The sequence below is a fragment of the Brassica napus genome, chromosome C5 (assembly GCF_020379485.1).
Source record: "Brassica napus cultivar Da-Ae chromosome C5, Da-Ae, whole genome shotgun sequence".
Lineage (NCBI taxonomy): Eukaryota > Viridiplantae > Streptophyta > Magnoliopsida > Brassicales > Brassicaceae > Brassica > Brassica napus.
Window position 1 is genome coordinate 5,390,347 of NC_063448.1, and position 27,235 is coordinate 5,417,581.

Genomic DNA, 27,235 nt, shown 5'->3' on the forward strand with positions numbered 1-27,235 from the left:
AGAGTCTTGTCATTTGCATTTTGCAAGCTTTAGCATGTTTCTATCACCAATAGTTTGAATATCCATAAACAGAGCCAGCAAATTTTCGATGACAAGACTCTACAACATCAAGAAACTGTTCAAATCATTCTCGAGAATCAATCACATAAAACTCATACCTTTCGATTCATAAGAAGAGATCCAGGGAGGCTTTTAACTGTTTGTAGATCAGCTGGAGCTCTGTTTGGTAATCATCCTGGTCACATTTGATTTTACCTTGGAGCATAGGAAGGCTGAGCTTCTCGGAGCTCCGGCGTACGAGAGATCCGGCCATAATCGAAGGTTTTGGGAGAGAGAAAGAAACACTACGGTGAGGTCTGTTTATATTGTTAAGGCATAGTTATTTATTGTACCGGGTCGGTTTAGGGTTTGATCGTCTCCGATTCTCTGGTTCTGTCGGTTTATGATTTGATAAATCATGAGAAATATAACACTTTATGTATCTCACGTTTCATCGCATATGCAATTTTAATAACATTTCATGTTTTATCTCGTACTAACTAGAGTGTAGAGACACATGAAGCTATAAAAATCTTAGATAATTAAACTTACCATCACTGATATTATAAGATGCGATGTAAGAAACAGATAATGTTTAATTTGTCATAATTTTAGTTGGAGCATATCTCGTAATAAAATGTAATCTATTTATAGGATAAAAACAAATCAAAATAACGCAAATACAATTACTACAAGTAAAGTTAGCAAATTAAAAGTAATGTAACTTGTGATATGCTTATAGTGAAAGTATCTGCCGGTTTGTAACAGACACCACTAATATATCATTTATTAAAAAAGTATGATATGAATTATAGAACATTATTGATACGTACGTACGTAAAGTTTGAAACATACAAACGAAGGGTATTGATAGTTATTAAGAGTTTCATCATGTCTTTCGTCAGTATAGTGAGTGAATAGGACCAAGAAAGAAACATACATTTATGTCACACAGACTCGCAAATGACATGGCAAATATATATATATAGTTACGACTAATTTGTGCATGAAGTATGGTCTCAAGGTGACCATTACGCCAAGTTCGATTGAAAAGAAGAAACTAGAGTCATGTTCCATGTAGAAAGCATTGTAGAATCCAGTACCTTTAGAGGAACTCAGATTTGATGACTAAACAGCAGTTTAACACATCTTTTGACCTTTACAATACTTTGTTTTGGAGCAAGTAATCTTCAGAATATATCTTATACTAATCCATTTATCATTCATACCAATCTCATTTTAGTGTCATGTTCTTCTCCAAGCTAATTGATCTATCAGAACATTGCATTCATTTTCACTGCAATACGCCAATAGGCCCAATACTATTTGGCAATATATTTCGGATTAATGACCTAAGTGCACTCACATCCCCATTGAGTGATTTTGTTTTAAAATACTACTCTCTCCTGTTTTTTATTATCGTTCTAAGAACGGTAAAATTTTCATTTCAAAATAATTGCTGTTTTATAATTTTAACACAAAATTATGAACAATATTTTCCAGTTTATTTTTCTATTGGTTGAATTATAGTTAGATGTATAGATAATGTTGTTTTTATTTTGGAAATATGCAGAATTAAATATTTTCTTAATTCTTGTGCATAACATAAGATGAAAAATAAAATGAAACCGAGGGAACAATATATTTGGTGAGATGACCTATATTTATGTTAATTCGGTTTCACTTATGTTTTCAATATAATGAACATCCAAGAATAAAAGAGTTTATAACTTATAAGGTTATGTCACCAAAGCCATGAGCGAAAATTTTGCATTTGTAGGAGCATTCTTTGCGCTTGTTGCGCATATTGCCAACACACAAATTGCATTGTCAATACGAACCTATACCTTTCGTGTCTCACAAGAAACTTTGATCTTCTTGAAATAGACCAACTTACCAGAGCTGACTGTCTCCAAGAAAGACAGCCACAAAAGTGGTGTTCTTAAGCCAAAAAACATAAAACGCATGAAAACAAATCCTCAAATATTCTCCCAGTAATTTCACTTCTACATCAAACTTGAGAGAGCTTACAATGTCTGAAACCTCTTCCATGTCTTTAACAGAGAGAATTTACAATCATCTTTGTCTCTTCGATGTCTCTCTCGCGTTGTTAGGACTCTTTGTTTTCTGTTGCGTGCGTGAGAAGTTAGCCAAGAAACCAGGTCCAACGACATGGCCAGTGTTCGGAGTTACTACAGAGTTCTTCTTTAACAGGAACGATGTCTACGGTTGGGTCACAAGATGCTTAAAAACATGTCGAGGTACGTTTCTTTACCGCGGAATCTGGCTCGGTGGCTCTTACGGAGCCGTGACTTGTGTACCCGCCAACGTCGAGTACATGCTCAAGACCAACTTCAAGAACTTCCCCAAAGGCGTCTTCTTCAACGAAAGATTCAACGATCTCCTCGAGGATGGCATCTTTAACGCCGATCACGAGTCTTGGAAGGAGCAAAGACGGATCATCATAACCGAAATGCATTCGACTCGGTTTGTGGAGCATTCTTTTCAGACAACGCAGGATTTGGTGAGGGAGAAGCTGTTGAATGTGATGGAGAGTTTTGAAAAGTCACAAGAGGCTTTTGACCTACAAGATGTGCTCTTGCGCTTGACGTTTGACAACATCTGCATCGCTGGTCTTGGCGACAACCCTGGAACACTTGGTTCTGATCTTCCTCTTGTCCCATTTGCTCAAGCTTTTGAAGAAGCAACGGAGTCTACTCTTTTTAGGTTCATGATTCCTCCTTTTGTGTGGAAGACTATGAGGTTCTTGGACGTTGGGTATGAGAAAGGTCTGAGGAAAGCTGTTGAGGTGGTTCATGAGTTTGTTGACAAGATGGTCGTGGAGCGTATCTGCAAGCTCAAGGAGGAGAAAACGTTAGGGAACAGATCAGATGTACTCTCGAGAATCATCGAGATAGAAAGTCATCACAAGAAGAGCGATGAGAAAGATCCTTCCATAGTCAAGTTTTTCAGACAGTTCTGCACTAGTTTCATCTTAGCTGGGAGAGACACGAGTTCAGTTGCACTAACATGGTTCTTTTGGGTGATACAGAGACACCCTGAAGTCGAAAACAAAATCATCAGCGAGGTCAGAGAGATCTTGAGACAGAGAGGAGATCATCATCAAACTAGTCTCTTCACGGTCAAGGAACTAAACGACATGGTGTATCTACAAGCAGCACTCTCGGAGACCATGAGGCTTTACCCTCCAATCCCTATGGAGATGAAACAAGCCACTGAAGACGATGTTTTCCCTGATGGGACGTTTCTAAGTAAAGGCTCGCGAGTTTACTTTGCGATATACGCCATGGGAAGGATGGAATCAATCTGGGGGAAAGACTGTGAGGTGTTTAGACCAGAGAGATGGATACAAGCAGGGAGTTTCGTGAGCGATGACCAGTTTAAATACGTTGTGTTTAATGCTGGGCCAAGGCTTTGTTTAGGGAAGACATTTGCTTACTTGCAGATGAAGACAGTAGCTGCTTCTGTATTGTTGAGGTACTCGGTGAAGGTTGATCCAGATCATGTTGTTGTCCCTAGAGTAACGACGACTTTGTACATGAAGCACGGTCTCAAGGTGACCATCTCGCCAAGGTCGCTGGAAGAGAAGAGGTAAATATTCGACGTGGCATATCATGGAGAAGTTACTAGAGTCATGTTTAGTGTATAATCATTGCGAAAGATAACACTTGATAGAGGAGGTTGACCTTCTCTTATAGTATCAAAAAACTGCAATGTAACAACTTCAACTTCACTTTATATATTTTCATTAATGCAAATTTTCTGTTTAATAATTCAAATAATTTACTGAAAGATGATTTTTTTTTTAGGTATTAGAGATAAAGTAATTGAACATCGGGAATTCAATGAGACATTAATTAATATATAAAGGGTTAGGGTCAATTCACTAATTATCAATTATTTTTAAGTTGGAAGTCCGTAATAAACTCGAATCTAACATTAGAATTAACAATGATATATTAAGAAATGAATTTGAACAAGAGATATTCTAACATTTTCTTGATTATTTTTCTAATCTAAAACGAGGACTTAATTAATTTTCTAATAGTTTGCTAGTCATATTAAGAGCTTTACAGCAAATCCGATTTGGGAGACAAATTCTCCAACTGTTTGTACAGTCTTGATCCCTTCAATGGCCTTGTTGCGTTAATGATAGTGAACCATTGGCTCATTGGCTCACAAGAACTGTCCTTACTCAGACATTTGCAAGCATTAGCCAGAACTTTGTCGTCTGCGGCCACGTCAAGGCAAACAGAAGTGTTGTTACTTGTTGTTGAAGCTAAGTGCATCTTAGATGCCGAGATAGTCTGCCATATTGAACCGGGACTTGAACAATCCGTCTTAGTCATCGTAACCCTGTTTCCTGGTCCGTTGCTCTGTAAACACAAAGACTGGTCTTTGATTCGTAGTGTTTGCTTAGTGTAGCTCCATGGTTCGGAACTGTTGCATGGACCAAGAGTAAGCATTGTCGTGTCATTGAGAGACCGTACTAGGCAGAGTCCGGTATATGGATGGAAAACCAGATTGTAAGCATCAGTTGAAGGCCCCGGTCCTAGTAAACCAAATCGAACCAAAAAAAATTAGTGACTGAAGCAAATCTTGGTTAAGCTTCTAGAAACTTTTGCGATGTATGTTATGCACCTTGAAGCTGAGATTGAAGAAGAGTGATCTTTTGCAAGAAACTCGAGTTTCGAACGCTAATCCAATCCGAATCCAACACACCATAATACTCAACCAAACCGACCTTACCTTCTCTCAAGTAATAACTTCCGGTTAGGGCCCATAGCGACCAATCAACATCATTACCGGCCGCCCAACCACTTACACATCCGAAATAGCGATTATCATCTGCGTTTCCTCCTCTTTCGTCTATACCAAACTCGCTGAGGAACAAGGGAAAGCCTTTGTTGAGGAGAAACTCGCCACCGTTTCTTATCCGGTTTAGAACTCGACCGCAGATATCGTTAGGGTTGTTGGTCGCCCAGTTTCCGTCACTGAAAGAGTACCAATGGAGCTCGAACACGAGTTTTTTGGTGAATGATAGTTTTACGGGTCTGGACCTAACGAAAGAGAGATCGGCGTCGAAACTTAGACCGGACAGGATTACAAGTACGTTCTTGTTTGCTGCATGAACTGCTTCCGCTCCTTGTTGCATATACCTACGTACATTGAAAGGAAAACATTCGTTTGATTTTAATTAATAAATTATAACGAAGAGTACAATGAAAACAACTTCCGTTTGTTCAAGGTCAACTTTCAACCTAAAATTTTGATTTTTGTAACAAACTCTTAAATCATTGACAAATCCAAGAAACAACGTTTGTATATATGCCTCATTAACAAGTGTTTTATTCACATACTTTATTTTAGGGATACATTTGTTATAGTACATATATATATATATATTTTAAATCTCAAAATAAAAAAGAAGAAACTTAATTAAAGATTTTTATTTGCTAAACTTTATAATAATTTTTTAATGTAATACATAATATATGCATGGGCTAAAAAGTAGTAACCTTACTTGAACCAGTCGTCCGCGTTTTGTTTAGGCCCTCTAAGTTCATTCCTTAGACTCATGCCAACGACATTAGAGACGCCATCGAACGTCGCCGCCATTTTACTCAAAGCGGCGGTCCATTCGGTGGGATCGAAGAACTTGTCACCGAAAAAACCGTTACCGTCGTTGTTGGCGCAGCACCACCCTGGTTTGGTTAGGTGGTTGTCTAATATAACCATCACATCATTGTTTCCTAATGTAGTAACCACCATCTGCCCAAACGAAAAATAAGCTTATATATATATATATCATCATCGACATTTCATTTTCACTTTTCTATTATAGGATTGCGGTTTTGGTTAAATTGGTCATTTTTAGATATATCACGGGGTTTTTAATATTTCCATGGCATGCGGTTTTTCCATTATGTTTATTTAGACTGGGCATCTTACAACCAAAATTTTGACATTTTAAGAAAATTTATAACATAATTATAACTAATTAGTGAATTATCATTCGTACTTCGATGATATCCGTATGACAATTTATCTAATGTATACAAAATAGCTTTGATATAAAATACTAATGCTGATTTGTAAAGTTTGGTTGGCAGCGTGATGATACATGATGTATGATATGCAACTTAGTATATGAGAATAAAGGTTTATGATCATAGAAAGAAAAAACCTGTGTTGTGAAATTTAGATTCGGAACAATACTAATGTTTTGTAATTTCAAGAACCTTAGTCTCTTTGTAATCTCATCTCCAAACGAGAATTTGAAAATCAGGTAAAAAGACTCGATCCTCGCTAAATAACTTACCAACTTTTGGGTACGCATATGCATGTTGCATTATACACCCATTAAGAATAGAACAAATCCATGAGAACATAATTAGCTCATGTGACAGAAAAGGCAAAAGGCCAAACAAACATCACGAGTGTTATGTGTTCTTAAGTTGCACATTAACTTCATTTACCCACTACCAAACAATTTTTAATTAATTAAGAAATTGACGATTGACATATTTCAGCGTACACATTCCCGGATATTTTGTTTAATAACAATTCCCAACCAAACCCCAACAAGATTTGATTGAATATTTTGTTTATGTAAAGTTTCCCACAAGAGTTGACGTGTTCTTTAGACAGTTTGGTTCTTCTACAATTTATATACGTGTAATAAGTTTGATAAGCAACATTGAAACTTGAAATTCATTCTTCTGTCAATGGAAGTTTTAACTATTAAATTAATTATAACTTTAAAAATTAGTTGAACAGATTCATTTTAATGTCTAAAGATTGCATTTCCCTAAAAGTGTAAAGCATAAGTCCATCGAACACCCTATATGCCTGGTCAGTTTAAATCTTTACACAATTCATATCAAGAAACAAATTAAAAACAGCAGAAATATAAAGAGAAGACTATAACACAAAAGCTCTTAACCTAAAAAAACATTTATATTCTTTTTCTTTGTAGCTGATTAATTTTTTACAATTCAATGATTCACCCCATCTTGTGTTTAATTAAGAAATAAATATAAAAATCATAGAAAAAGAAGGACCCCAAGCATTTTATTTCATCATATATCTTTTCATTTGAATGGATTGTTGAGGTGTTTCATGAATCGATATTTTATGGAAATAGCTTGTCTATATATAAAAAAATTGTTATTTTCTGTTAATTTGCAAAATACTCATTCTGTTTCGTAATAAGTGTCATTCTAGTTTTTTTTTCTTGTTACACAAAAAGTGTCACTTTACAATTTCAATGCAAATTATACTTATTTTCAACTGAAAATTAATTGTAAACTGCATTGGTTTTATAAATAATTTTATTTATCTCAAATACTTTTGGTCAGAAAGATGTAATTAATAACAACCTACATATATTTCCGCTACTTTCTTAGTCTGTGTGAAAAGTGTCAAAGTGACACTTATTCAGAAACGGAGGGAGGGAGTATGTTATATGTTCACATGACACATGAAAAAAGGATGTAGAGAAGGACACGTGTATGCTTACATATCTAAGATTTGCAATAAATATTCAAGTCATCTTAGTATAAAACCTATACTTTTAATCAAAAAACAAAACGGGTTTCAATATCTGCATTATAATTCAATCTCTAATACATTACTGTAAACTAATATAACCGACACAATTTTTGGAAAGTGAAAAGCTTGAAGATATTATAAGAGTGTACCTTGAAAGCTTCAATGAGGGAGATATCAATAATGGAGGGGTTGTTAGTTTGGAAGCCAACAATGTCATCTTTAAGACCAAAGCTTTGAAAAGATTGCCTCACTGTGACATTATTAGCTAATGTCTCATTAGTCATCAAATCCAACGCCCAAGTTAACCTAACACAATTGAAACCCATTTCAACTATCTTCTTGGCCACAGCGTCCACCGGTTGCTTGCTCAGCCCTTCAGCCACCACGGGCTGGAGGTGCGATGGCCAGTTCACACACGCTAGCTTCACTCGTTGACCATTCTCGTCGACAATCCAACGGGAGCTTGTTGAGAGTGGATAAGCCATGTTTGGGACGGTGTTTTGTGCAATGAATGAGAAGAAGAAACAGAAGAAGGGGAAAAAGCAAAACATGTGTTTTGGCTCTTTTCTCGTCATTGCTTGTATGCAGTTGTGTTTTCTTGTTTCTCTTGTGTGTTGGACAATCATTTTAACAATAGTCTTATTTATAGAGAGAGGGTTGAGAAGTAAATGTCTCTGTCCTTAAAATATGTTCTTCCTTTACTGTTCATAAATCATAAATTACAAGTTATGTTTTACCATTTTTTTTACGTTAATATCACTTGGCTTCCTCTCCGTGTTAACTGTAATCAACGTTTGATATATTGGTAATTAAAAAAAAATATTCTAAACATGAGTTTTCTTTAGAGTACCTGAAACGTGAATAGCTGGTGTCAATATCAGAAGTATGAGAAGTCTCATAAAGCTAAAACTCAACATTACAAGATTCCAAATATACATAACCATCTAGCTATCATGTATACATACTCCTACTAAATATCCTATACTTGAAAATGAAACGTCGCTAACTGTCAAAATACTAGAATGCGTGCAACAGTTCTAACTAAAATCCGTGTGAGCATTTAAAGACAAGATAGCCGTTTCACCCCTGAAAATAGGTTTCGAACAAGCATCTACATGAGCAGTATATCCACCGCACCGTCTTTCAGACTCAAATCAAATATTTAGTAATCGTTCAAATTAACAACGAATCAAAGTTAAAGAACAACACGTATGAAAGGTCACTTTTGATGATCAAAATGAATGAACCATATTTAGAAGTGTACATATCATTCTTGCGCATATGTTATGCTAATTTTCGTGAAGAAATGTTCAATATTTAGAAGGACGATGGTTTTATTTTTTGCGGTGAAATTCATTATATTAGGTGCTTATATGGAAAATTTGGTATACGTGAATTTAATAAATCAATGAAGAAAAAAATTAAACCTTATTTTTTCCAGTAGTAATATTACAGTATTATTTTTTGAATCAGGAAGACTAGTTAACATCTAGAACGCTTGAGTTTTTCAACATGTATATGTTAGGGAGCTTTGTCAACTCTATAGTTGATATCTGTAATTAATGTCTACGTACACAAAACCAAATGCAGTTACCAACTATCTGAATCCATTTACTTATTTAGATTTTTTTTAAAATGTAAAAGTGCCATTTATTTATGTGAGCTGTTATACAATTACCCACTCTAGCACTGTACATCACTACGTTATAAAACCCAGTCCCCATATATATAAATTCAAAAAATAGTACAAAGTCGAGATATATAACTTTGAATGCAGTATAATTTTATTTCCAAGATAAAATTAGTCTCAAGTAATTACAGATTGGGCAACACTTGTTCACAAGTTAAGAGAGACTTGAAAGACCGTTAAAGTTTAACCCACGTCAAAGTAAATACTCCTTTCGGTGATTTGTAACACAAGATTCCCTAAAACGAATATTTTTTGGTTTAAAGAAAAAGAATCAATTTATTTCTCTTCTAAAAAATTAACCATTCGTTTCTGATATATTTTCCATTTTTTGAAAATTTGATTTAAACCGACCGGTTCTTCATAACCGCCGGTTTTCTCTCTCTGCAAGGCACATTATCGTCTGCAGTTGTTTCTTCTTCGTTTAAATCACCGGTCGTGTTTCCAATGTAAGTTCTCTGTTTCATCAGTGAGTGGGGTTACCTCTAAAACATATGTTTTGGTTCTGTTTTGAGATTTAATTGATGTTCCTTTTTCTCTGTGCCTTGGAACCTCGTTGTCCCAGCCAGAAGCTTTGATGGGATGAGCATTGACCGTGAGGCTATCTGAAATTGAGTCTGTAGAAAAGAATCTCAATGCTTTTTCAAAGTTTCCTCAGCCTTTCACTAAGACTGCCTTAACATTTAGCTCGCTTTTGAGGTCTGCATTGGTTTAGGATTGAAAAGTAGAGAATGTTTCTCTTTAGGACTGTTCGTTTGGTTGCCGCAGGTACCGGCGGCAGCGGCAGCGTCAACATTCTGCGTCAACTCTTGTTCGTTTCGTTGACGCAGGAAACTGCGTCTGACGCCGCGTCCTGCGGCTGACGCCGCGTCCTGCGGCTGACGCCGATAAAATCTGCGGTCGCGATATAGTATGCGGCAGCGGCAGCGGCAGCGTCTGCATCTGCGAAACGAACAACAACTGTTCTCATTGACGCTGCCGCCGCCGCTGACGCCGAAACCTGCGGCAACCAAACGAACAGGAATTTTGTGACAAAAAAAAAGAGAGAGAGAATGGTTTTCTCATGTTAAAATGGCGTGTTAAAAAAAAGGAGTGGTGGAATGGCTGTAAGAAGATTGTAGTCAAGTCTGTACGATGTGGAAACGGTTTGCTTGTGATGAGCTTGAGGTGCTCAACACCAACTCTTCTTCCTTGCTACCTTGTTTGATGGTTACTTCATGTTCATACAGTGATGAATCTGATGATGAGATTGACTGTGAACCTGAGTCTTTTCTGATGAGTAACGTGGGTTTGGCTGAGACTGCCCTATATGAAGTGAGGCACAAGTTTTGTTGTTGTTGATAAACTGATTGAGATATTGGATCTGTTTGTTGATGATAACAGGAAGATATCAGGAATCAAGTATCAGATGTCGGAGCGGAAATAATGAAAGAGATGGAATCGTCTCTCGCTCAAAGAAACTAGGAAAGAAGTGGAACCTAAACGTGATCTACGAAAAGTGTAAGCTATGGTTGGTTGCAGGGATACATTTTTGCTTACCACTTTACTTCATAGTATGCTGTGATTGTTTTTCCTTCTAATGTCTACAAATTTTGGGAAATAAATGAGTTTTTTTTCTTGTTGCTGGTGTTTTGATACATTCAGCTACATTGAATGCTCAAGCTGGTGGGTAGCTATCTTCTTCTAAACACCTATTGGTATCCTACGTTGCTGTGATTGTTTTTTCCTTTTCATTTGATTATTTGAATATTGCAACCTTATTTCTTGTTGTGTTTATTCTTTATTGGAGCAGCCTAGGTAAATCAATCCAAGCTGCAGAAAGTGCTTTGACATTGGAGAAGCACAGGTTGAAGAAGCTGGAAGAGTTAGAAGCAGTGAACCAGTCTCTAAAATCATGTTCAAATGAGGTATCTATCTTTTTCCTTATGCTGTTATCCATCATATCATACACATTTTCTCACAAGTCATTTTTTTTTTCTTTTCCATTTATTACTATTTGTAGGACTTTAGCATCTTTGAAAAAACAAATTGCAAGGGCCATAAAGCAAATAAGGGCAACAAAGGATAATGTAAGGTATGGTTCATGGTTTCTTCATGACTGTTGTTGTATATGTGACTCTTTTCGCGTTTTAATGTAGGAGCCTTGATCTTGTTTTACTTTTGAAAATGTCAATTTTAAGCATGTGGTACGAAAGATTCAATATAGAGTTGAAGAGGTTTTGTGTAAGCTTTGCCTAGGCGTCTCTTATATAGAGTTCATTCTTTGGACTCAGATTGTTGTGCTCGGGTCAAACTGGCAAACAACTCTTTGTTAATGTTTGTTGATTCTTGCAGATAGTCTCCACTCAAGACCCTTTTGCAGGCAGCTACGTCATCCTTTATGTCACCTCGCAGGTACAAAATCTGAAAATGTTTTGTTGTTTCTGTAGTTAAAACTCTCTTTGCCGTTACTGAATATCATCTATCATTGATGCACACAAGCAATGGATATTGTTCTTGCTGATTTTTACAAAGCTTGCATTTACACTGTCCCAAAGCATATTATTAGCTCACATGTAAGTAAATTTCTCTAAAATTACTTTGACCTAATTGTTAAGAATTTCTTAATTAATTGTTAATAAATTCAGTCAGGTTGGGACTCAGACGCATATCACCGCCTAGCTTCTACGGTGAGACGCTACGGTGCACTTGTCCAGGTTTCTACCTCTTTTTTTATTCAACTCTGTCTTGTGAACTACTGTTTCCGTAGTCTGATTCTTAGCAATGTGACTCTTCTTCTAATGGCAATAACAGACCGATATTTGCGGTGGCAATGCTCATAACATTCATGGGATTGAACATGGATGGGCTTGGTTTGCCCGGTTCCTTAACAAAATCTCAGCCTACAGATGCTACTACAACAGCCTTAAACGCATTTCTCCAGGTACCCGAAAAAGCTTAGATTTACAATTACCGGTTCTGAGTTTTTTTGAAATGAGCTATGTATCATAACTTTGGTACATGTTGATGTGTAGACGGCAGGGTTTGGTCTATTCATCAGAGGTACAAATCTCAGTTCTTAAAAGCTGCGAACGTTGTCAGAGAGCATTTCTTGCCAAAGTTGAGGGCGAAAAAGGACGCAGCGAATCTACAGACGATCATAACCGATATAACAGCGTACTTGGATTACCAGATGTATGTATCTCAAGGAACCTATAGGAAGAACTAGATCAGCAGAATCAACATCACCATGGGAATTATTGCAGAGGTTATCATTGAATTTATGTATCATGCGTTAAATAAAACTTATCAATTTTCTTTAGGCTGTTGTAACATATAATGTTACACCAATTATTTGAAAAATCAGTCACAAGAAGCTGAATCAAGGAAACATTATTGTTTAATTACTGAGTATTTTGTGTCACTTAGAGACCTATGTGAAAAGGGTCTATAGAAGGATATCGAATATTATAGATATTAATAACAAATATTGTATACTCCCTCCGTTCCTAAAAGATGTATGTTCTGGAAAAAAAATTTGTTTCAAAAAGACACATTTTTTACTTTTTCAATGTATAATTTTATGAAAAATTGTAAGTTTCAAAAAAATTAATGGTGTTTATTGAATTTCTAGTGGCTAAAAATTATGAAAAATTGTTATTCACAAAAAACAATGCATATTTAATGAGTTTTCTTAATATATGTGAAAAGTCTAGAATATGCATTTTTTAAAAACAGAGGGAGTATTTATTATATAAGACATGTACATATATTTCTAAGAGTTATTCTTGGGTTCACCCTCCTAGGGTGAACCTCTAGGTTCACCAACCAATAGAATTTCATTATTTCAAATTTGATATCTTTTAAAAAAGGAAACAAAATATTGTCAAGTTATATTATGTTTAAAAAAAATAAAAATAAAAAATAGTAGTTACAGAAAAAAAAATTAAAAATTTTTTTTAACGTCTTCAGCAAAACACTAAACCCTAAATTCTAATTCCTAAACCCTATATCCTAATCCCTAAACCCTAAACTCTTGGGTAAACTCTAAACCCTTGGGTAAACCCTAAACCCTTGGGTAAACCATAAATCCTTGGATAAATCCTAAACTCTAAATAAAAAAATAAACCCTAAAACTCTAAACCCTAAAACTCTAAACCCTAAATCCTAAGCACTAAACACTGAGTGTTTTAGTATTTAGTGATTTTGATTTTGAGTTTAAGATTTATCATAGAGTTTAAGGTTTACCCAATGGTTTAGGGTTTAGGATTTAGGGTTTTAGGGATTAGGATTTAGGGTTTAGGGTTTAATGTTTTGCTGACGACGTTAAAAATATATTTTTTTATAATTACTACTATTTTTTTTTATCATTTAATTTTAAAAAAATAATATAATTTGACAATATTTTGTTTCTTTTTTTAAAAGATATCGAATATGAAATAACACAATTCTATTGGTTGGTGAACCCAAGAATAAGTCTATTTCTAATTATAGTATAGAAGGATATAGATATTAATGTCTATAATATTCTTTATCCTTCTGTAGGGTCTTTGTAAGATTCACCAGGGTCGTGTCGAAGCATATTCAGATAGTTTCTTGAGTAACAAGTCATTCTCTTCCTCTGATGCAACTGAAAGACTCTCTTCATATTAAAGAGTTTGATCAAAATTAAGTCACTTTCGAATTCGAATACCAAAGTCGTCGCTTGTTTATTTTATTGCTTGTTTGGAGGGTATGTATTGGTACGGTAACATGCCGGTGGTCTTCAGGACGCCAGCTGACACAGCATGTAGTTAAATCAAAAAAATGAGACTGAATCAATTTTATATAAATATAGATCCTCGTAATCTGTTATCTATAATACCCACGTGGACCGATTGCTATGACATACAACTGACGATAAAACAGTAATAGGTTACTAGGTTAAGATTCGCGCCTTACGCGGAATGGACATTATAAATAAATTATTTTTATGTATTATATACTATTTTACATATTATTAAATAATAAATATATATTAATATTAAAAATTCAGTAACTATAACGTATATTATTAAATTGACGTGAACACATAAATAAATTTTATTAATCCAAACAAACACTTTTTATTTTATATGGTCTATAATTAAGTTTGAATAATATTAACATAGATATATAGTATATATTTATTTTTTTGAACTCTTCAAAAGGTTTCTAGAGAGCGGTGAGTTTTGTCGTTTAGTGAGAAAGAATGGAAAAAGAGCGATAACAAAAGCGATAAAATTTTGAGTGAAGCTTTGAAGTTACCAGCTTCGTGAATCTGTTTTGAAGCTACTGTTTCTTAAGATCTGACCTTGTTTCCCTAAGAAGGTGATCCAGTTCCTTCTGCTCCAAAAGGTGGTGTTGAAACTTTTAGGAGAGAAGCACAGTTTCAGAGTTAAAAAGTTCTGTAATCTTTCGATTCTGTTTGATTGTCTCTGCTTGGTTCGATTTGAGGTTTTGGATAAGAGTTTGAAGAAGATCTGATGTCGGCGGCGATGGATAAGGCCTTGATGGCCATGTCTCTTGAAGATGATGATGATGTGCCCTTTGTTATGCCAAATCTTCCTGAGTTTAGTTCGACTGAAAGGAATAAAAGAAGTTTAATTGGGCGTCTGCTCAATTTAGACTACCAGAAAATGGAGGAGTTTATCTTTCAGATGCCTCGTAAATGGCAGAAACAAGGCCGTGTTAGAGGTATTGCTCTTTCTCAGGAAAGATTTTAGTTTATCTTCGATAATGAACATGATCTGGTGGAAGTCTTAGAAAAAGGTGTGCATACTTTTCATGAATGAGCTATTGTTGTTGAGAGATGGTCAGAAGTTCCTCCTCCTGATTCACTGCAGTATATTCCAATATGGGTTCAAATCAGGAATATCCCGATCAACTATCAAACTCAATTGGCAATTGAAGCGCTTGGAGATATAGTAGGAAAGGTTACTGATGTGTCTTTTGATCCTTTGAAGGCGCGAAGCAATGTTTATGAAAGAGTTAAGGTTCGGTTCGACGTCTCAAGACCTCTGCGCAAAGAAAAAGTGATAGACTTACCGAACGGTGGAAAAACTAAAGTCTTTTTCAACTATGAAAGGATTCAGAAGAGGTGTTACACTTGTCAGAGGTTGTCTCACGAACAATCTGTTTGTCCGATCACTATTCAGAGGAGTCAAGTTGAAGCAGATTCAAGAAGAGCTGGCCAGAGTATTATGAAGAAAAAGTCGAACGTAATTCTTTTGGAATCTGATCCGCTGTTTGGTGTTTTGGAGGAAAATCAGGTTGGTATTAATCCTAATACTGGTAGACCAAGAATTGCTCCAGAAGTTTTGGAAGGAATGAGGCAATATCTGTTAGTGGCACCAGGTGAAGAAAGAATTATCAGAGAGGAGAGAGTCAAAGCTTCGGTCAGAGAAGTTGAAAATGATCCGATCCTAAGGAAATCTGCTTTGAGTTTAGATCCTGTACCGGCTGTGACAAGAGACTTACAGAGAGGCAAAGGATTAGTCTTTGATTACCCAGTTGAAAATTCTATGTCTCCTCTGTTTGAACCAAGACCGCAAGGTGAAAAACTTTTAGCTGCTTCTATGAGAGCTAACCCTGCATTTGAATGGAGGCCGGAGATTATATCAACAAGAGTTCAGCAGGTTGGTTTCTCTCAATCATCAGCTTCATCGTCTTCTTTGAGTGGTTCTACGGGGTCTAGATTGAAATCTTTTGATCTTAATCTTTCTGGGACCTCCTCAAAGAAGACCAGCATCAGGAAAAGGCCGGGAAAAAATATGAGGAAGATGAATGCTAATGCTTGCCAAGAGGAAAATATCCAAATTTCTCTAAAAGATGGAATGCTAATTGGAAGTGTGGAGAAAAGGAAAGCGGTTGATCAGATGGGTGGAGTTCCCAAAGCTGCAAAGCAAATAACTCAAAAGGCGGTCCCGAAGGAGGGACTGTCCAAAGATCAATGAGCCTACTTGCTTGGAATTGTCGAGGACTGGGACGGTCCCAGGACTTGACAATTCACAGGCTCATGGAAATACGTAAAAAATATTTCCCTGAGTTGCTTTTTTTGATGGAAACTATGCATTCAAGAAATGACCTTGTAGATATTCAAGTTTGGCTGGGATATAGTCGTGTATATACTGTTAACCCGGTGGGAAGAAGTGGTGGTCTTGCGGTTTTTTGGAAGAGTGCTGTTGATATGGAAGTGTTGTCTGCTGATAAGAATCTAGTGGATATGAGTGTACAGTTTGGGGACAAAACTTTTTTTTGTGTCTTGCATATATGGTGAACCTAATGAAGGAAAAAGACAATGGTTTTGGGAGAAGATTACTAGACTGGGAGTTCAAAGAAGCGGTCCATGGTGCATGTTAGGTGATTTCAATGCTATTTGTGGTAATCATGAGAAGATGGGAGGACCTTCTAGAAGTGATGCCACCTTTGAATGCTTTAATGATATGATTAAGGCTTGTAAGATGAAAGAACCTAGTAGTCAAGGTGATCCTTTCACTTGGGGTGGTCGTAGGGGAGATCATTGGGTTAGTTGCAAGTTGGACAGATGCTTCGGTAATAAAGATTGGCTTGATCTTTTTCCAGATGCGAATCAATCATTCTTGGAAAAGAGAGGATCAGATCATAGACCTGTTTTGGTTAATCTCAACAAGGTGCATCAGGGCAGGAAAGGAAGATTCAGGTTTGACAAAACTTTGCTTGGATTACCAAATTTCAGAGATAAAATTGTAGAAGCCTGGAGGGGTCATAGAGGGCAGTCGAATTTGAGGTTTGCTGCCAGGATCAGGAATTGTAGAACCATAATATGTGAATGGAAGAAAAGCTTCAGTCTGAATGCAAAAGCAAATATTTTGAGAATTCAGAACGAGTTGGAGGCTGAAGAATCTGGTCGTTTTCCTTCTCGGGTTAGAATCCAGAGGCTCAAGATTGAGTTGGTGAAAGCTATTAGAGATGAGGAGTCTTTTTGGTTCCAAAGAAGCCAGGATAAATGGCTAAAATGTGGAGACATGAATACCAAAGCTTTTCACGCGTCAGTTCAAATGGCTAGAAGCCGAAATGCAGTTGACGTTTTGGAAGATAAGAATGGTTTGTTATTTCAAGATGATTTTGCCAAAGGAGAAATAGCCACAAATTACTTCTAAGAATTATTCTCATCCACAAAGCCGACAAATTTTTCTGATTTCTTTGATGGCTTTGCTCCAAGGGTGACTGAGCAGATGAACAAGGATCTTCTATCTTCGGTTGCTGATGATGAAATTAAACAAGCGGTGTTTTCTATTAAAGCTTCCAGTGCACCGGGACCTGACGGTATGAGCGCCCTTTTCTTTCAAAAAATTTGGAATGAGATTGGAGGATATGTTATAAAAGAAGTTCAGGAGTTCTTCGATCATGGTTGCTTTGATAAGGAGTGGAACTTTACTCATCTTTGTCTCATTCCAAAAATAGTTAAACCTTCAAGAATGACAGATCTGAGACCCATTAGCTTGTGCTCAGTTTTCTATAAAGTTATAGCTAAGATTATGGTCAGAAGGATGCAGCCTTTGCTTCCCTTGATTGTTTCACCAAATCAATCTGCGTTTGTATCAGAAAGAAATATTGCGGATAATATTTTGGTGGCGCACGAAGTTGTTCATGGTCTAAGGACTTTTAAACCGGTAGCATCTCAGTTCATGGCCGTCAAATCTGATATGTCTAAAGCATACGACATGGTTGAATGGGAATATCTCAGGGCTCTGCTTAAGGCTCTGGGTTTTCATCAAAAATGGGTGGAGCTTACCATGTTTTGTGTTTCATCTGTTTCCTATTCGGTGTTAATCAATGATCAACCTCATGGTTCTATTTTACCTCAGAGAGGATTACGCCAAGGTGATCCAATGTCTCCGGCTTTGTTTGTGTTATGCGCGGAAGGGTTGTCTCACCTATTGAGGAAAGCAGAAGATGTTGGAAGATTGAACGGGATTAAGTTCTCTGATCAGGGTCCTTCGGTGAGTCATCTGTTTTTCGCTGATGATAGCTTATTCTTGTGCAAGGCAGAGACAGATCAAGCTTCAGCATTACAAGAGATTCTGAATGTTTATGCTGAGGCTACATGACAACTGATAAATCTGCAAAAATCTTCTATAACCTTTGGTGCTGAGATAAATGAAGGAGTTAAAGAGAACATCAGAGATATCTTGGGAATTTATAATGAAGGTGGAGTTGGTACTTATCTCGGCCTTCCTGAGTGCTTCAGCGGATCAAAGGTGGAGCTTTTCAATTTTATAAAGGATAAGCTGAAGAAGAGATTATCTGGATGGTTTGCAAGATCTCTGTCTTTAGGTGGAAAAGAAGTACTTCTCAAAGCGGTTACTTTGGCGTTTCCTGTGTATGCAATGGGATGTTTTAAGCTCCCGAAAACGACTATAGCAAATCTTACAAGTGCTATGTCAAATTTCTGGTGGAATTCGGTTGAGCATAAAAACAAAATCCATTGGGTTAAATGGGAAACACTCTGTCTTCCTAAAAAGCTTGGTGGTTTGGGTTTTAAGGATTTGGAAAGTTTCAATCAAGCTCTACTTGCAAAACAAGCGTGGAAAGTTCTTCAGAGTCCAAATTCCCTCATTGCTCAAGTTCTGAAGAGCAAATATTTTGATAATAAAGATTTCCTTGATGCTGAACTTGGAAGTAGACCTTCATATGGATGGAGGAGCCTTCTACATGGAAGATCTTTACTAAAAAAAGGTTTAAGAAAAGAGATAGGAAATTGTAAGTCGCTCAGATTGGATTGACCCGTGGTGTGATTTTGGTGGACGCTGGAATCCTTGGATGAAGAATCCATTAGTCAATCTTGATTTATTGGTGGGTGACCTTATAATTCAAGAGACAGGTGAATGGAACATGAAGGCTTTAGAGGAAAAAATTTTCCCTGCAGATGTGGAGATAATTGCTAAAAAGAAAACAGCAGTCCATTGTGAAGACTTTTGGTGTTGGAAGCATAACAGAAGTGGTGACTTTTCTGTTAGATCAGGAAACTGGTTAGCCACTAGATGGGTTCTCAGGAACGAGTTTCAAGAGGCTGAGATGCAACCGTCTTTGAATAGATTGAAGGAAGAAATCTGGAACTCCTTAACTGCTCCAAAAATTCAAGCTTTCATGTGGAGAACATTATCAAATGCAATTCCTGTGGCGAGCAATTTGATAACCAGAGGAGTGAAGGCTGATATGCTCTGTCAGTATTGTGGTATTCATGATGAATCTCCTAACCATGTCTTGTTTACTTGTGATGTGGCTAGACAAGTATGGGCATTATCTGACTTTCCGACTCCTCAAAATGGTTTCCATCAAGACTTGATGTTTGTGAACTTCAGCTATCTCTTTCAAATGAGTAAGAATATTCGAGTTCCAGTAGAGACGAGGAGATGCTTCCCTTGGGTTTTATGGTTAATTTAGAAGAACAGGAACAAATTTATCTTCGAGGCAAAGGAACTGAAGGCCGTAGAATTAGTTGATAAGATTCATGAGGAAGTTTCTGCATGGGTTTTGGCTCGGCAATTAGATAATGAGGGTGAGCAAAGAGATGAGGAGTCACGGAGATTCGTGGAAAGAAAGTGGACTAAACCTCCACAAAATTGGGTTAAATGTAATTTCGGTATGAAGTGGTTACAAAAATCTGAGGTGGCGGGAGTTGCTTGGATTGTTAGGGACAGTGAAGGTGAATCCCTTTTGCATAGTAGGAAGTCTTTTGTGAGAGTTAAAACGCTTGAGGAAGCGAAAGAAAAAGCTCTGGTCTGGACTTTAGAATGTATGGCTGAGCATCGTTTAGACAACTTAATAATTGCTGGAGAGGATGCAGTTCTTTTGAAGGTCATTGAAAGACCAAGAGCTTGGCCTTCTTATACTTCTGTCGTCCATAAGTTGGAGAATTTTTTGTGTAGGTTTGGGTGTTGGAAAAGTAAAGTCGAAACAAGAAGCTCCAACAAATGTGCCTATCTCATTGCTGATAGTGCTTCGAAATCTAGGTGGTTTCAATCTTATGTGGCTAGAGGAGCTCATTTTTGGATCTCAAGTCTAGTAGCTTTTGAGAAGGTTTAACATCTTTGTGTAGCTTGTTTTGTTTCATTTTGATGTGGTATAGTAGTAATCCTGTTAAGGATTTAGTGCTGTTTGTTTGTTAGTTCTTCGGATGTAATTTGGTTTCGGATAGCTCTCTGTTATCCTTTATAAATATAATCATCTTTGAAGGAAAAAAAAATAGTATATATTTAATATTGATATTTATTAAATAATTTCTTCTACTCATATTTTTTTTTGATCATTTGCATATTTTTATAACAAAAATTTTGAATCAGTGATAACAAAAATTTTCATTGTGTGATGTTTAATAGTTTTTGTAATTTATAATTTTATGAAAAAATTCAAAGCAAATTTAAAAATTTAACTATTAAATTGTCAATATTTCTTCAAAGCTTTTATCAAAACACAATTGTTCAAAGAAAATTTCAAAATTAAAATAATTATGTATTTCATATGGTATATAGTTAATATAAACGATATTAATATATATATATATATTTAATCTTAATATTTATTAAATGAGTCTTCATATTTATATGATTTTGTAATCATTTATATCTTGTCATAACAAACATTTTAAACCATGGTTCACGAAAATTTTAATGTGAGACTTTTAACAGTGTTAATAATTTATAGCCATTTTTTTTTTAAATTCAAAATATAACATATACGAAAAAATCTAAATTTATATTATATGGTTAATGTGGTTGTTTAATTTATTTTAATAAGTTAAAATTGAAAAAATGATAGAGGACACACTAATTTTATCAAATCTTTATTATTCAAAATCATTATTTGACATATATACTTTAGCCATATTAGGCAATTCCGTAATTTTTATTTATGGAAAGAATAAAAAATATTAATAATTAATTTATGGTTAGTTTAATAAAAAGTTTATAATATATTGAGATGAATCAACCTATTCCTCTATAGATTCTAAGAATCATTGTGGTGATGACACATGACTACCTCAAATGTTGTAATATTTTTCTTTTAATATATAGGGGATAGAAACAATATGTCGTAGAAGCCAGGGGCGAATCCAGAATAATTTGTCAGTGGGTGCAAAATATAATAAAGGTCTAAAGGGACATCGAACTTGAGACTGGAAGGGGTTGCACGACAATAGTAAACCATCTAATCTAGCTGATTTCTTTGTATTTTTGCATACCAAACGGTTAATATTTATAAAATTACGGGTGCCTGTGCCACCATAGCGTTGGCACTGGCTTCGCCCCTGCTAGAAGCTATATGCCCTCATTTATATATTTAATAAGGTGATTGGTAGAACAATAAATGATTCAATTCTCATAAAAATTAATATGTATAGTATATAATTTATTTATTTTTAAATAATATATATTTAAAATATATAAATATACATTATTCTATGTTTTTGTTATTAAAAATAATGAATCATAAAATTTATATAAATTAAGTTATATTTTAAATGTGAAATATTATTTAAAAAATTTCAATATATTTAAATTATAATTTTATTTTAAATATATATTTAATTTTTGGATATTATTAAATAAAACAAATAAATTATATATAATTATTTTTAATTTTTATAATTTTTTATGCAAATGCTATACCAAAAACTTCATTTGAGAACACTAAGCAAAGAGCATTTGAAGAGCACTAGCATCTTCTAGATGCTTTCTAAAAATTGTTGATTGGATGATAGAGAGCATAATGTTTATGCTAATGCTTTGACGTGTAAGAGTTTTAGACATTCAGAATGTACATTCTTCTTTTTTTTGTCAACTGGAATATTTTATATTTAGTCTTACTTACTTAAAACAGTAATATTTTCTTCTTCTTTTTTTTTCTGTCAACGCAATATAGTAAAATTTAAAAGTTAAGTGGTTACAACCGGAGCAATGCTCGACGGTAAGACGATAAAACCGGAGTTAATCTCAACGGTCAGATGAAAAACAAAGAGTACACTAAAACATAAGATAGAAATGTTGGTGGGTGAGGCTAGCTCAATGTGAAGAAATCCTTGGATGATCTTCACTTGTATCCCTGAAATGAAAGCTCCAACAAGCTTGCCATAGTCGTAAATGACGTTGATACACCCAAGCGAATGGGTTTGTGAGGGGGCTGAACAGCCCAAAGAACATCTAGAACTAGCTAAATAGTTCAGTAAACAAACAGCTCTATCTCCATCAGTGATCTCTGAAAAGACTATGAGAATCTCATATACATCAGAAAGAAAATTCAGTGAAACACCCGGTGAGCCGGATAGGTCTAACATCATCTCCAGTTCCATAATTGAAATTGACACTACAAAGCGTATGGACACAGACGGAGGGAATTGTGGTAGGAGACCACACGAAAGTACCTTTGGGTTTGGGGAAGGACAATACACAAGAGGGAGGGGCCGGCTAGATGAACCGGTGCTAAGCATAGATTCAGTGATTTTAGTTATGCACACTGCCCATGTCCATGGCCACGAGTGAAAACAAATGTATCGTTTGGAAAAAAGGTTGGTAGCTGAACTCCTTGTGGCCAGGCCCAAGCCCATAAGGCCCACTAAGATTAGAGTTTTCGTTTGGCAAATAATCGCACCCAATGCGTCGTCGGAGCATGAGGCGTCGTCGGAGCATGAGGCATCATCGGAGGGAGCTGTCGTCGTGAGTCCGGTGAGTCTAGTCGAGAACGGGCTGAGCACGTAGTACTTGATGTCCTATGGGGGTTGAGACGGTGTTACAGAGGGAGAGCCGGGCTTGAGGATAAGAACAGGAGAGAAGCACAAACGCAAAGCACACGGTGTGGTGGTGGCGGTGGTGATGGGTCTATCTCGTCGGCGAAAGATTCCGGTTGGAGAAGCGCGGCGACGGGAGACCAAAGTAGGTGAAGTGAGCGATAGATCTGATGGTGGAGGAAGAGACTTGGCTCGTATCAGAGACGGCGTTGCCATGGTGACGAAGAGTCGAACAGATCCGGTGAGCTTACTCACTGACTGAACAGATCTGGCTCTTACCCACGCCTTGAGAGGAGAAACGGCTACACAGATCCGAGCAGACGAAATGACGATGAGACGGCGAGCAAGATGAGTGGTGACGGAGAAAGCACACAGCGAAACGGGAGCGAGGCAGCAGGCGAAAACACAGACTATGAAAATGCTAGGAGAGACGGCAGTAACACGGAGTTGTAACGGAGAGTCCCGACGCCGGCGAGCTCGAGCTCCTCCGGCGCCAAAGAGAAGAGTAGAACGATGGGCCTCGATAGTCGAGCTTGGGAGCGTTTAGCCTATTTTCTTCTTCATATTTTACAAGTTATTGACTACTGAATGTTGACATTATCCTTTAATGCATTCATTGTACTTTTTGCATAGTTGGTGCAAGTGGACCTATTGTCTATACTCTTCGTCACACCAGCTAATTAGTTAAACTCGGATTGGTCAGATGGTCAGATCGATCCAGACGGTAATCAAGTAAATGTGATTTGCAGCTTGTGTGAAGACATAATTCAAATACAACGATTGACTTGAACTTAAAGGCCAGAACAAAAATCTAAACTCTACCCACCTAATATTCACCTAACTAGCTAGTCTACATTTCAAACTTTGCATCTCTATAAAAAAGTTAACCTTACATCTCTACTTTCCAAGTAGCGTCTTTTGTCTCTCTCTTTTGATGGGTCCACATTGGGACATTAGAGCATAAGCCGGAGTTCTTAACGGAAGTTAAGAAACTGTTTCTTAACTTCCGGTAAGAACCTCACTCTAAAAATCTCGGGTTAATCATGGTCTTATAATCACATACCATGCAACAATCCAATGGAGAAGACTTATTATTCATCAGCACTAAATGGCGATGGAAGGATATAAGCTTCAAAGATTCAACGAACATAAAAGATGAATAATCGAATAAAACCCTAGTCCAAACAAACGATCTACCAGCGAGTACCTGTGAAAACAAAGAGCAAAATAGCTACCATGCACATGAGGTACGTAGCTGTTTATTATACTAACAAGGTATCGTAAAAGAGACCTTAATATATCCCAAAAGTCCTATTTTTCTATTAATAATGTTTCCCTATTGACGATAACGTGGGCGGCTGAATTACCGAGTGATAATAACGCGCCTGACGTAGGAGATCGTGTTTTGTTTTGGTTAGGGATGACAAAGTCTGCCGTTATCCTCCTAACCACCACAATTTGTTCAAACTTAATTAATTCATCCCTCATGTTCAGATCGAGGAATCTGATTTGACAACCCAATCTTTCAGATATATGATATAATGTTTAATATAAGAAAAGATATTACTACAAAACTCAAAAATATGAAGCAGAAGTACAAATACATGTATCTTATTATGGACTATTTGTTTAAGTTAAATAAAAGCGGAACAAGCTCAAGAGTCGACTTCTTGCTGATAATGAGCGATCCTGTTTCTTCCACGTCCATGTCTTTGATAGTCTTCCCTTCAGACACTGCCCAATCAAAGAAGTAGAGCAAGTTCAACAGTCCCAACTCCACAGTAGCAATTCCCATATTCATCCCGGGACATATTCTCCGACCAGAACCAAACGGTAAAAGCTCAAAGTTCAGTCCCTTGTAATCCACGGAACTTTCGATAAACCTGTCAGGGTTAAACTCATCCGGGTTTGACCAGATTTTTGGATCGCGTGCGATCGAGTAAACGTTGATCATCATCTGGGATTTCTTGGGGATGTCGAAGCCTTGGATCTTGATGTCAGACATGGTCTCTCTTGGTAGCAAGAGTGGAGCTGCTGGATGTAACCTAAACGTCTCTTTGATCACGTGCTTCAAGTAGTGAAGATGGTTTAGGTCATCAGCTGTGAGTCTCTCTTTCTTGTCCCCAAGTGTTGTCCGAATCTCGTGTTGCACTTTCTTCATTATATTAGGGTTTCGGATCAGCTCCGTCATGGTCCATATCATTGTGATGGCGCTTGTGTTTACTCCCGCAAGAAATATGTCCTAATTAATACCAAAAAATGCATACACCTAAGTTCAAAGTTTTCAAGAAACCGCTGGGACGAAACTAATATTAAATGATGTGATTTTCGATTGGGAGAAATTATAGGTTTCGGCCCCAAGCCTACTGATATTAAAAAATAAAAAAGTTTTCAAGAAGACTTACTGAGATGATTCCTTTGAAATGATCTGTGGTGAGCTTGAAAGAATCTCCATCTTGCTCTTGTTTCTTCATCAAACCAACCATCACGTCAACGACATCAGGGTTGTTGGATACGGTTCTTACAGGCTTAAGATGAGCATCGAGTATCTTCTGGAAGAAAGTGTCTAGCTCCGAGAAAACATTGTTCAGTGTCTTGTTCTGTCCGGAAACTCGGTCGAGGATCCAACCTACTCCAGGGAAAAAATCAGAGAATGCAATACCATCAACGAGCAACTCAAACTTGTGAACTAGATCCGCAGCGTTGTCCTCGTCCACGAACTCGCATTTGTGGATATCTATCCCGAACGCGAGCCTACAGATAATACTCGCAACGAGCGTGAAAAGGGTCTTCTTCAAATTCACCGGGGAACGTGTCAGAGCAGCTTCCGTTAGTTTCTTGACCAACAAGTTATTCTCTTCCTCTCTGATGTAACCGAACGACTGAAACTTTTTCATGTTCAAGAGCTCAACGACCACGAGCTTCCTCAACGCTTTCCATTCCTCACCGTAAGGAGCGAACCCTATGTCTTTGAAGTTGTAAGAGATCATTCTTGCCGCGACGGTTTCTGGTCGGCTGCAACATTCGAGATCTTGGGTCTTGAGAGCTTCTTCTGCTCCTTCTCTAGATGAGATCACCACCACGGGGACGAATCCGAAACGAAGAAGCATCACTGGCCCGTATGTTTTGGAGAGGTTTATAAAACACGTGTGAGGCTGTCCTTTGATGTTGTGCAAGTTTCCGATGATCGGAAGTGTCTTGGGACCAGGTGGAAGTTTCCATTTTGAGGGTTTGTGTTTCTTTGATATGATGAAGAAGGAAAGTACAAATATAGCTAAAAGAAAGAGGAAGTAGATGAACGTTGACATTGTTTGCTACTCTGTTTCTTCTTACTTCCTCTCTTGTGTTTTGGATGAAGAACTGAGCTTAGATCAACCGATATATATATAGACAATTATTTGAGAAAACGTGTTATTTAGGTTGAATAATCGTTTGATTTGTCTGTATACTTAACTCTTACATTAATCAAGGCTGTTTACGACTCTAACACATGGGTCAATCGTCTAGAAAGATAATGTGTTTTTATTTTTGGGAAAATTGGAAAAATGAGACACTTTCAACTTGAATTTGTCATTCTAATATTTTTTCTAAATTTTTTGTCCTTTTAGAACTTTAATTTCTGTAAATACAATTATACCCTTAAATTAAATGCTAAAATATATAATATTCTAATTTATTTTCTTAATATAATTTATAAAGTAAAAAAAAAGGAGGTTAATCATCCCTTCCGAAAACTCAGGATAAAACGCACCTCGTATAGGAAAAAGTCTCTCTCGTGCGACTCCATCGACGAAAGGTCACAACCAGCGTTTTATAACCGTCTTTCACATTCCGGCGGCTTAGGCCGTCGGATTCCTCATTCCCTTTGATTCTTATTTTCCACAAGCGTTTCAATCCTGTCCAAGATGTGGTTTTTGGTATTAATATCGGGGTTTGCTTTGATGCCTAAACGACGTCTTCATCCGTTCAGACCACTCTACTCTTGACTTCTCCTCTGGTCCTTCTTTGTGTTACAGAAAAAAAGAACAGAGCATCTGAATAGGATAAACGGGTTTGGTTCCTCCTGTGATGAGTGTTGTTCTCCGATGATTAACCGTGGAACAGTTATGGTTAGTCTAGTCGGGATATTTCTGGTGCACTTGTTGCACGGTTTCATTCTTCCTCCGGGC

General features: G+C 36.8%; 3 protein-coding genes, 1 non-coding gene and 1 pseudogene across 8 annotated transcripts; 3 read left to right on the forward strand and 2 right to left on the reverse strand.

Moving 5' to 3' along the window:
- Positions 1-1,936: 1,936 nt before the first annotated feature.
- Positions 1,937-3,755, forward strand: LOC106398387 (cytochrome P450 86B1-like). The gene has a single exon (XM_013838953.3). The coding sequence runs from the start codon at positions 2,072-2,074 to the stop codon at positions 3,653-3,655; it is 1,584 nt and encodes a 527-aa protein (XP_013694407.2). The 5' UTR covers positions 1,937-2,071; the 3' UTR covers positions 3,656-3,755.
- A 220-nt stretch (positions 3,756-3,975) lies between these two features.
- Positions 3,976-8,250, reverse strand: LOC106399587 (glycosyl hydrolase 5 family protein). The gene is made up of 4 exons (XM_013840050.3): positions 7,764-8,250; positions 5,585-5,832; positions 4,702-5,219; positions 3,976-4,612 (listed from the first exon to the last, which is right to left on the reverse strand). Exons 1-4 carry the CDS (start codon positions 8,238-8,240, stop codon positions 4,131-4,133), a joined length of 1,725 nt encoding a protein of 574 aa, XP_013695504.3. The 5' UTR covers positions 8,241-8,250; the 3' UTR covers positions 3,976-4,130.
- A 1,129-nt stretch (positions 8,251-9,379) lies between these two features.
- On the forward strand, positions 9,380-12,687 carry LOC106399568. 5 transcript variants are annotated; one of them, XR_007323749.1, is made up of 9 exons: positions 9,380-10,801; positions 10,946-10,998; positions 11,099-11,208; positions 11,304-11,375; positions 11,636-11,695; positions 11,783-11,856; positions 11,933-11,997; positions 12,095-12,224; positions 12,316-12,687. It is a non-coding gene; the product is annotated as an uncharacterized LOC106399568 (transcript). The 5 variants fall into 5 exon arrangements; XR_007323747.1 differs by having other exon boundaries at positions 9,382-10,811; positions 11,094-11,208; XR_007323748.1 differs by having other exon boundaries at positions 9,383-10,801; positions 10,946-10,966.
- Positions 12,688-14,784: 2,097 nt separating this feature from the next.
- LOC106435296 lies at positions 14,785-16,254 on the forward strand (annotated as a pseudogene).
- Positions 16,255-24,579: 8,325 nt separating this feature from the next.
- LOC106397713 (cytochrome P450 71B7-like) lies at positions 24,580-26,441 on the reverse strand. Its single transcript, XM_013838333.3, has 2 exons — positions 25,472-26,441; positions 24,580-25,308 (listed from the first exon to the last, which is right to left on the reverse strand). Exons 1-2 carry the CDS (start codon positions 26,372-26,374, stop codon positions 24,688-24,690), a joined length of 1,524 nt encoding a protein of 507 aa, XP_013693787.2. The 5' UTR covers positions 26,375-26,441; the 3' UTR covers positions 24,580-24,687.
- Positions 26,442-27,235: the final 794 nt, after the last annotated feature.

Coding starts and splice junctions, on each gene's coding strand:
- LOC106398387 (XM_013838953.3), top strand. CDS start 2,072: ATGTCTGAAACCTCTTCCATGTCTTTAACAGAGAGAATTTACAATCAT.
- LOC106399587 (XM_013840050.3), bottom strand. CDS start 8,240: ATGATTGTCCAACACACAAGAGAAACAAGAAAACACAACTGCATACAA. Junction 5,833..7,763: donor CCCTCATTGAAGCTTTCAAG/GTACACTCTTAT, acceptor TCGTTTGGGCAG/ATGGTGGTTACTACATTAGG. Junction 4,613..4,701: donor TCTTCAATCTCAGCTTCAAG/GTGCATAACATA, acceptor TTGGTTTACTAG/GACCGGGGCCTTCAACTGAT.
- LOC106397713 (XM_013838333.3), bottom strand. CDS start 26,374: ATGTCAACGTTCATCTACTTCCTCTTTCTTTTAGCTATATTTGTACTT. Junction 25,309..25,471: donor ATTTCAAAGGAATCATCTCA/GTAAGTCTTCTT, acceptor GGTATTAATTAG/GACATATTTCTTGCGGGAGT.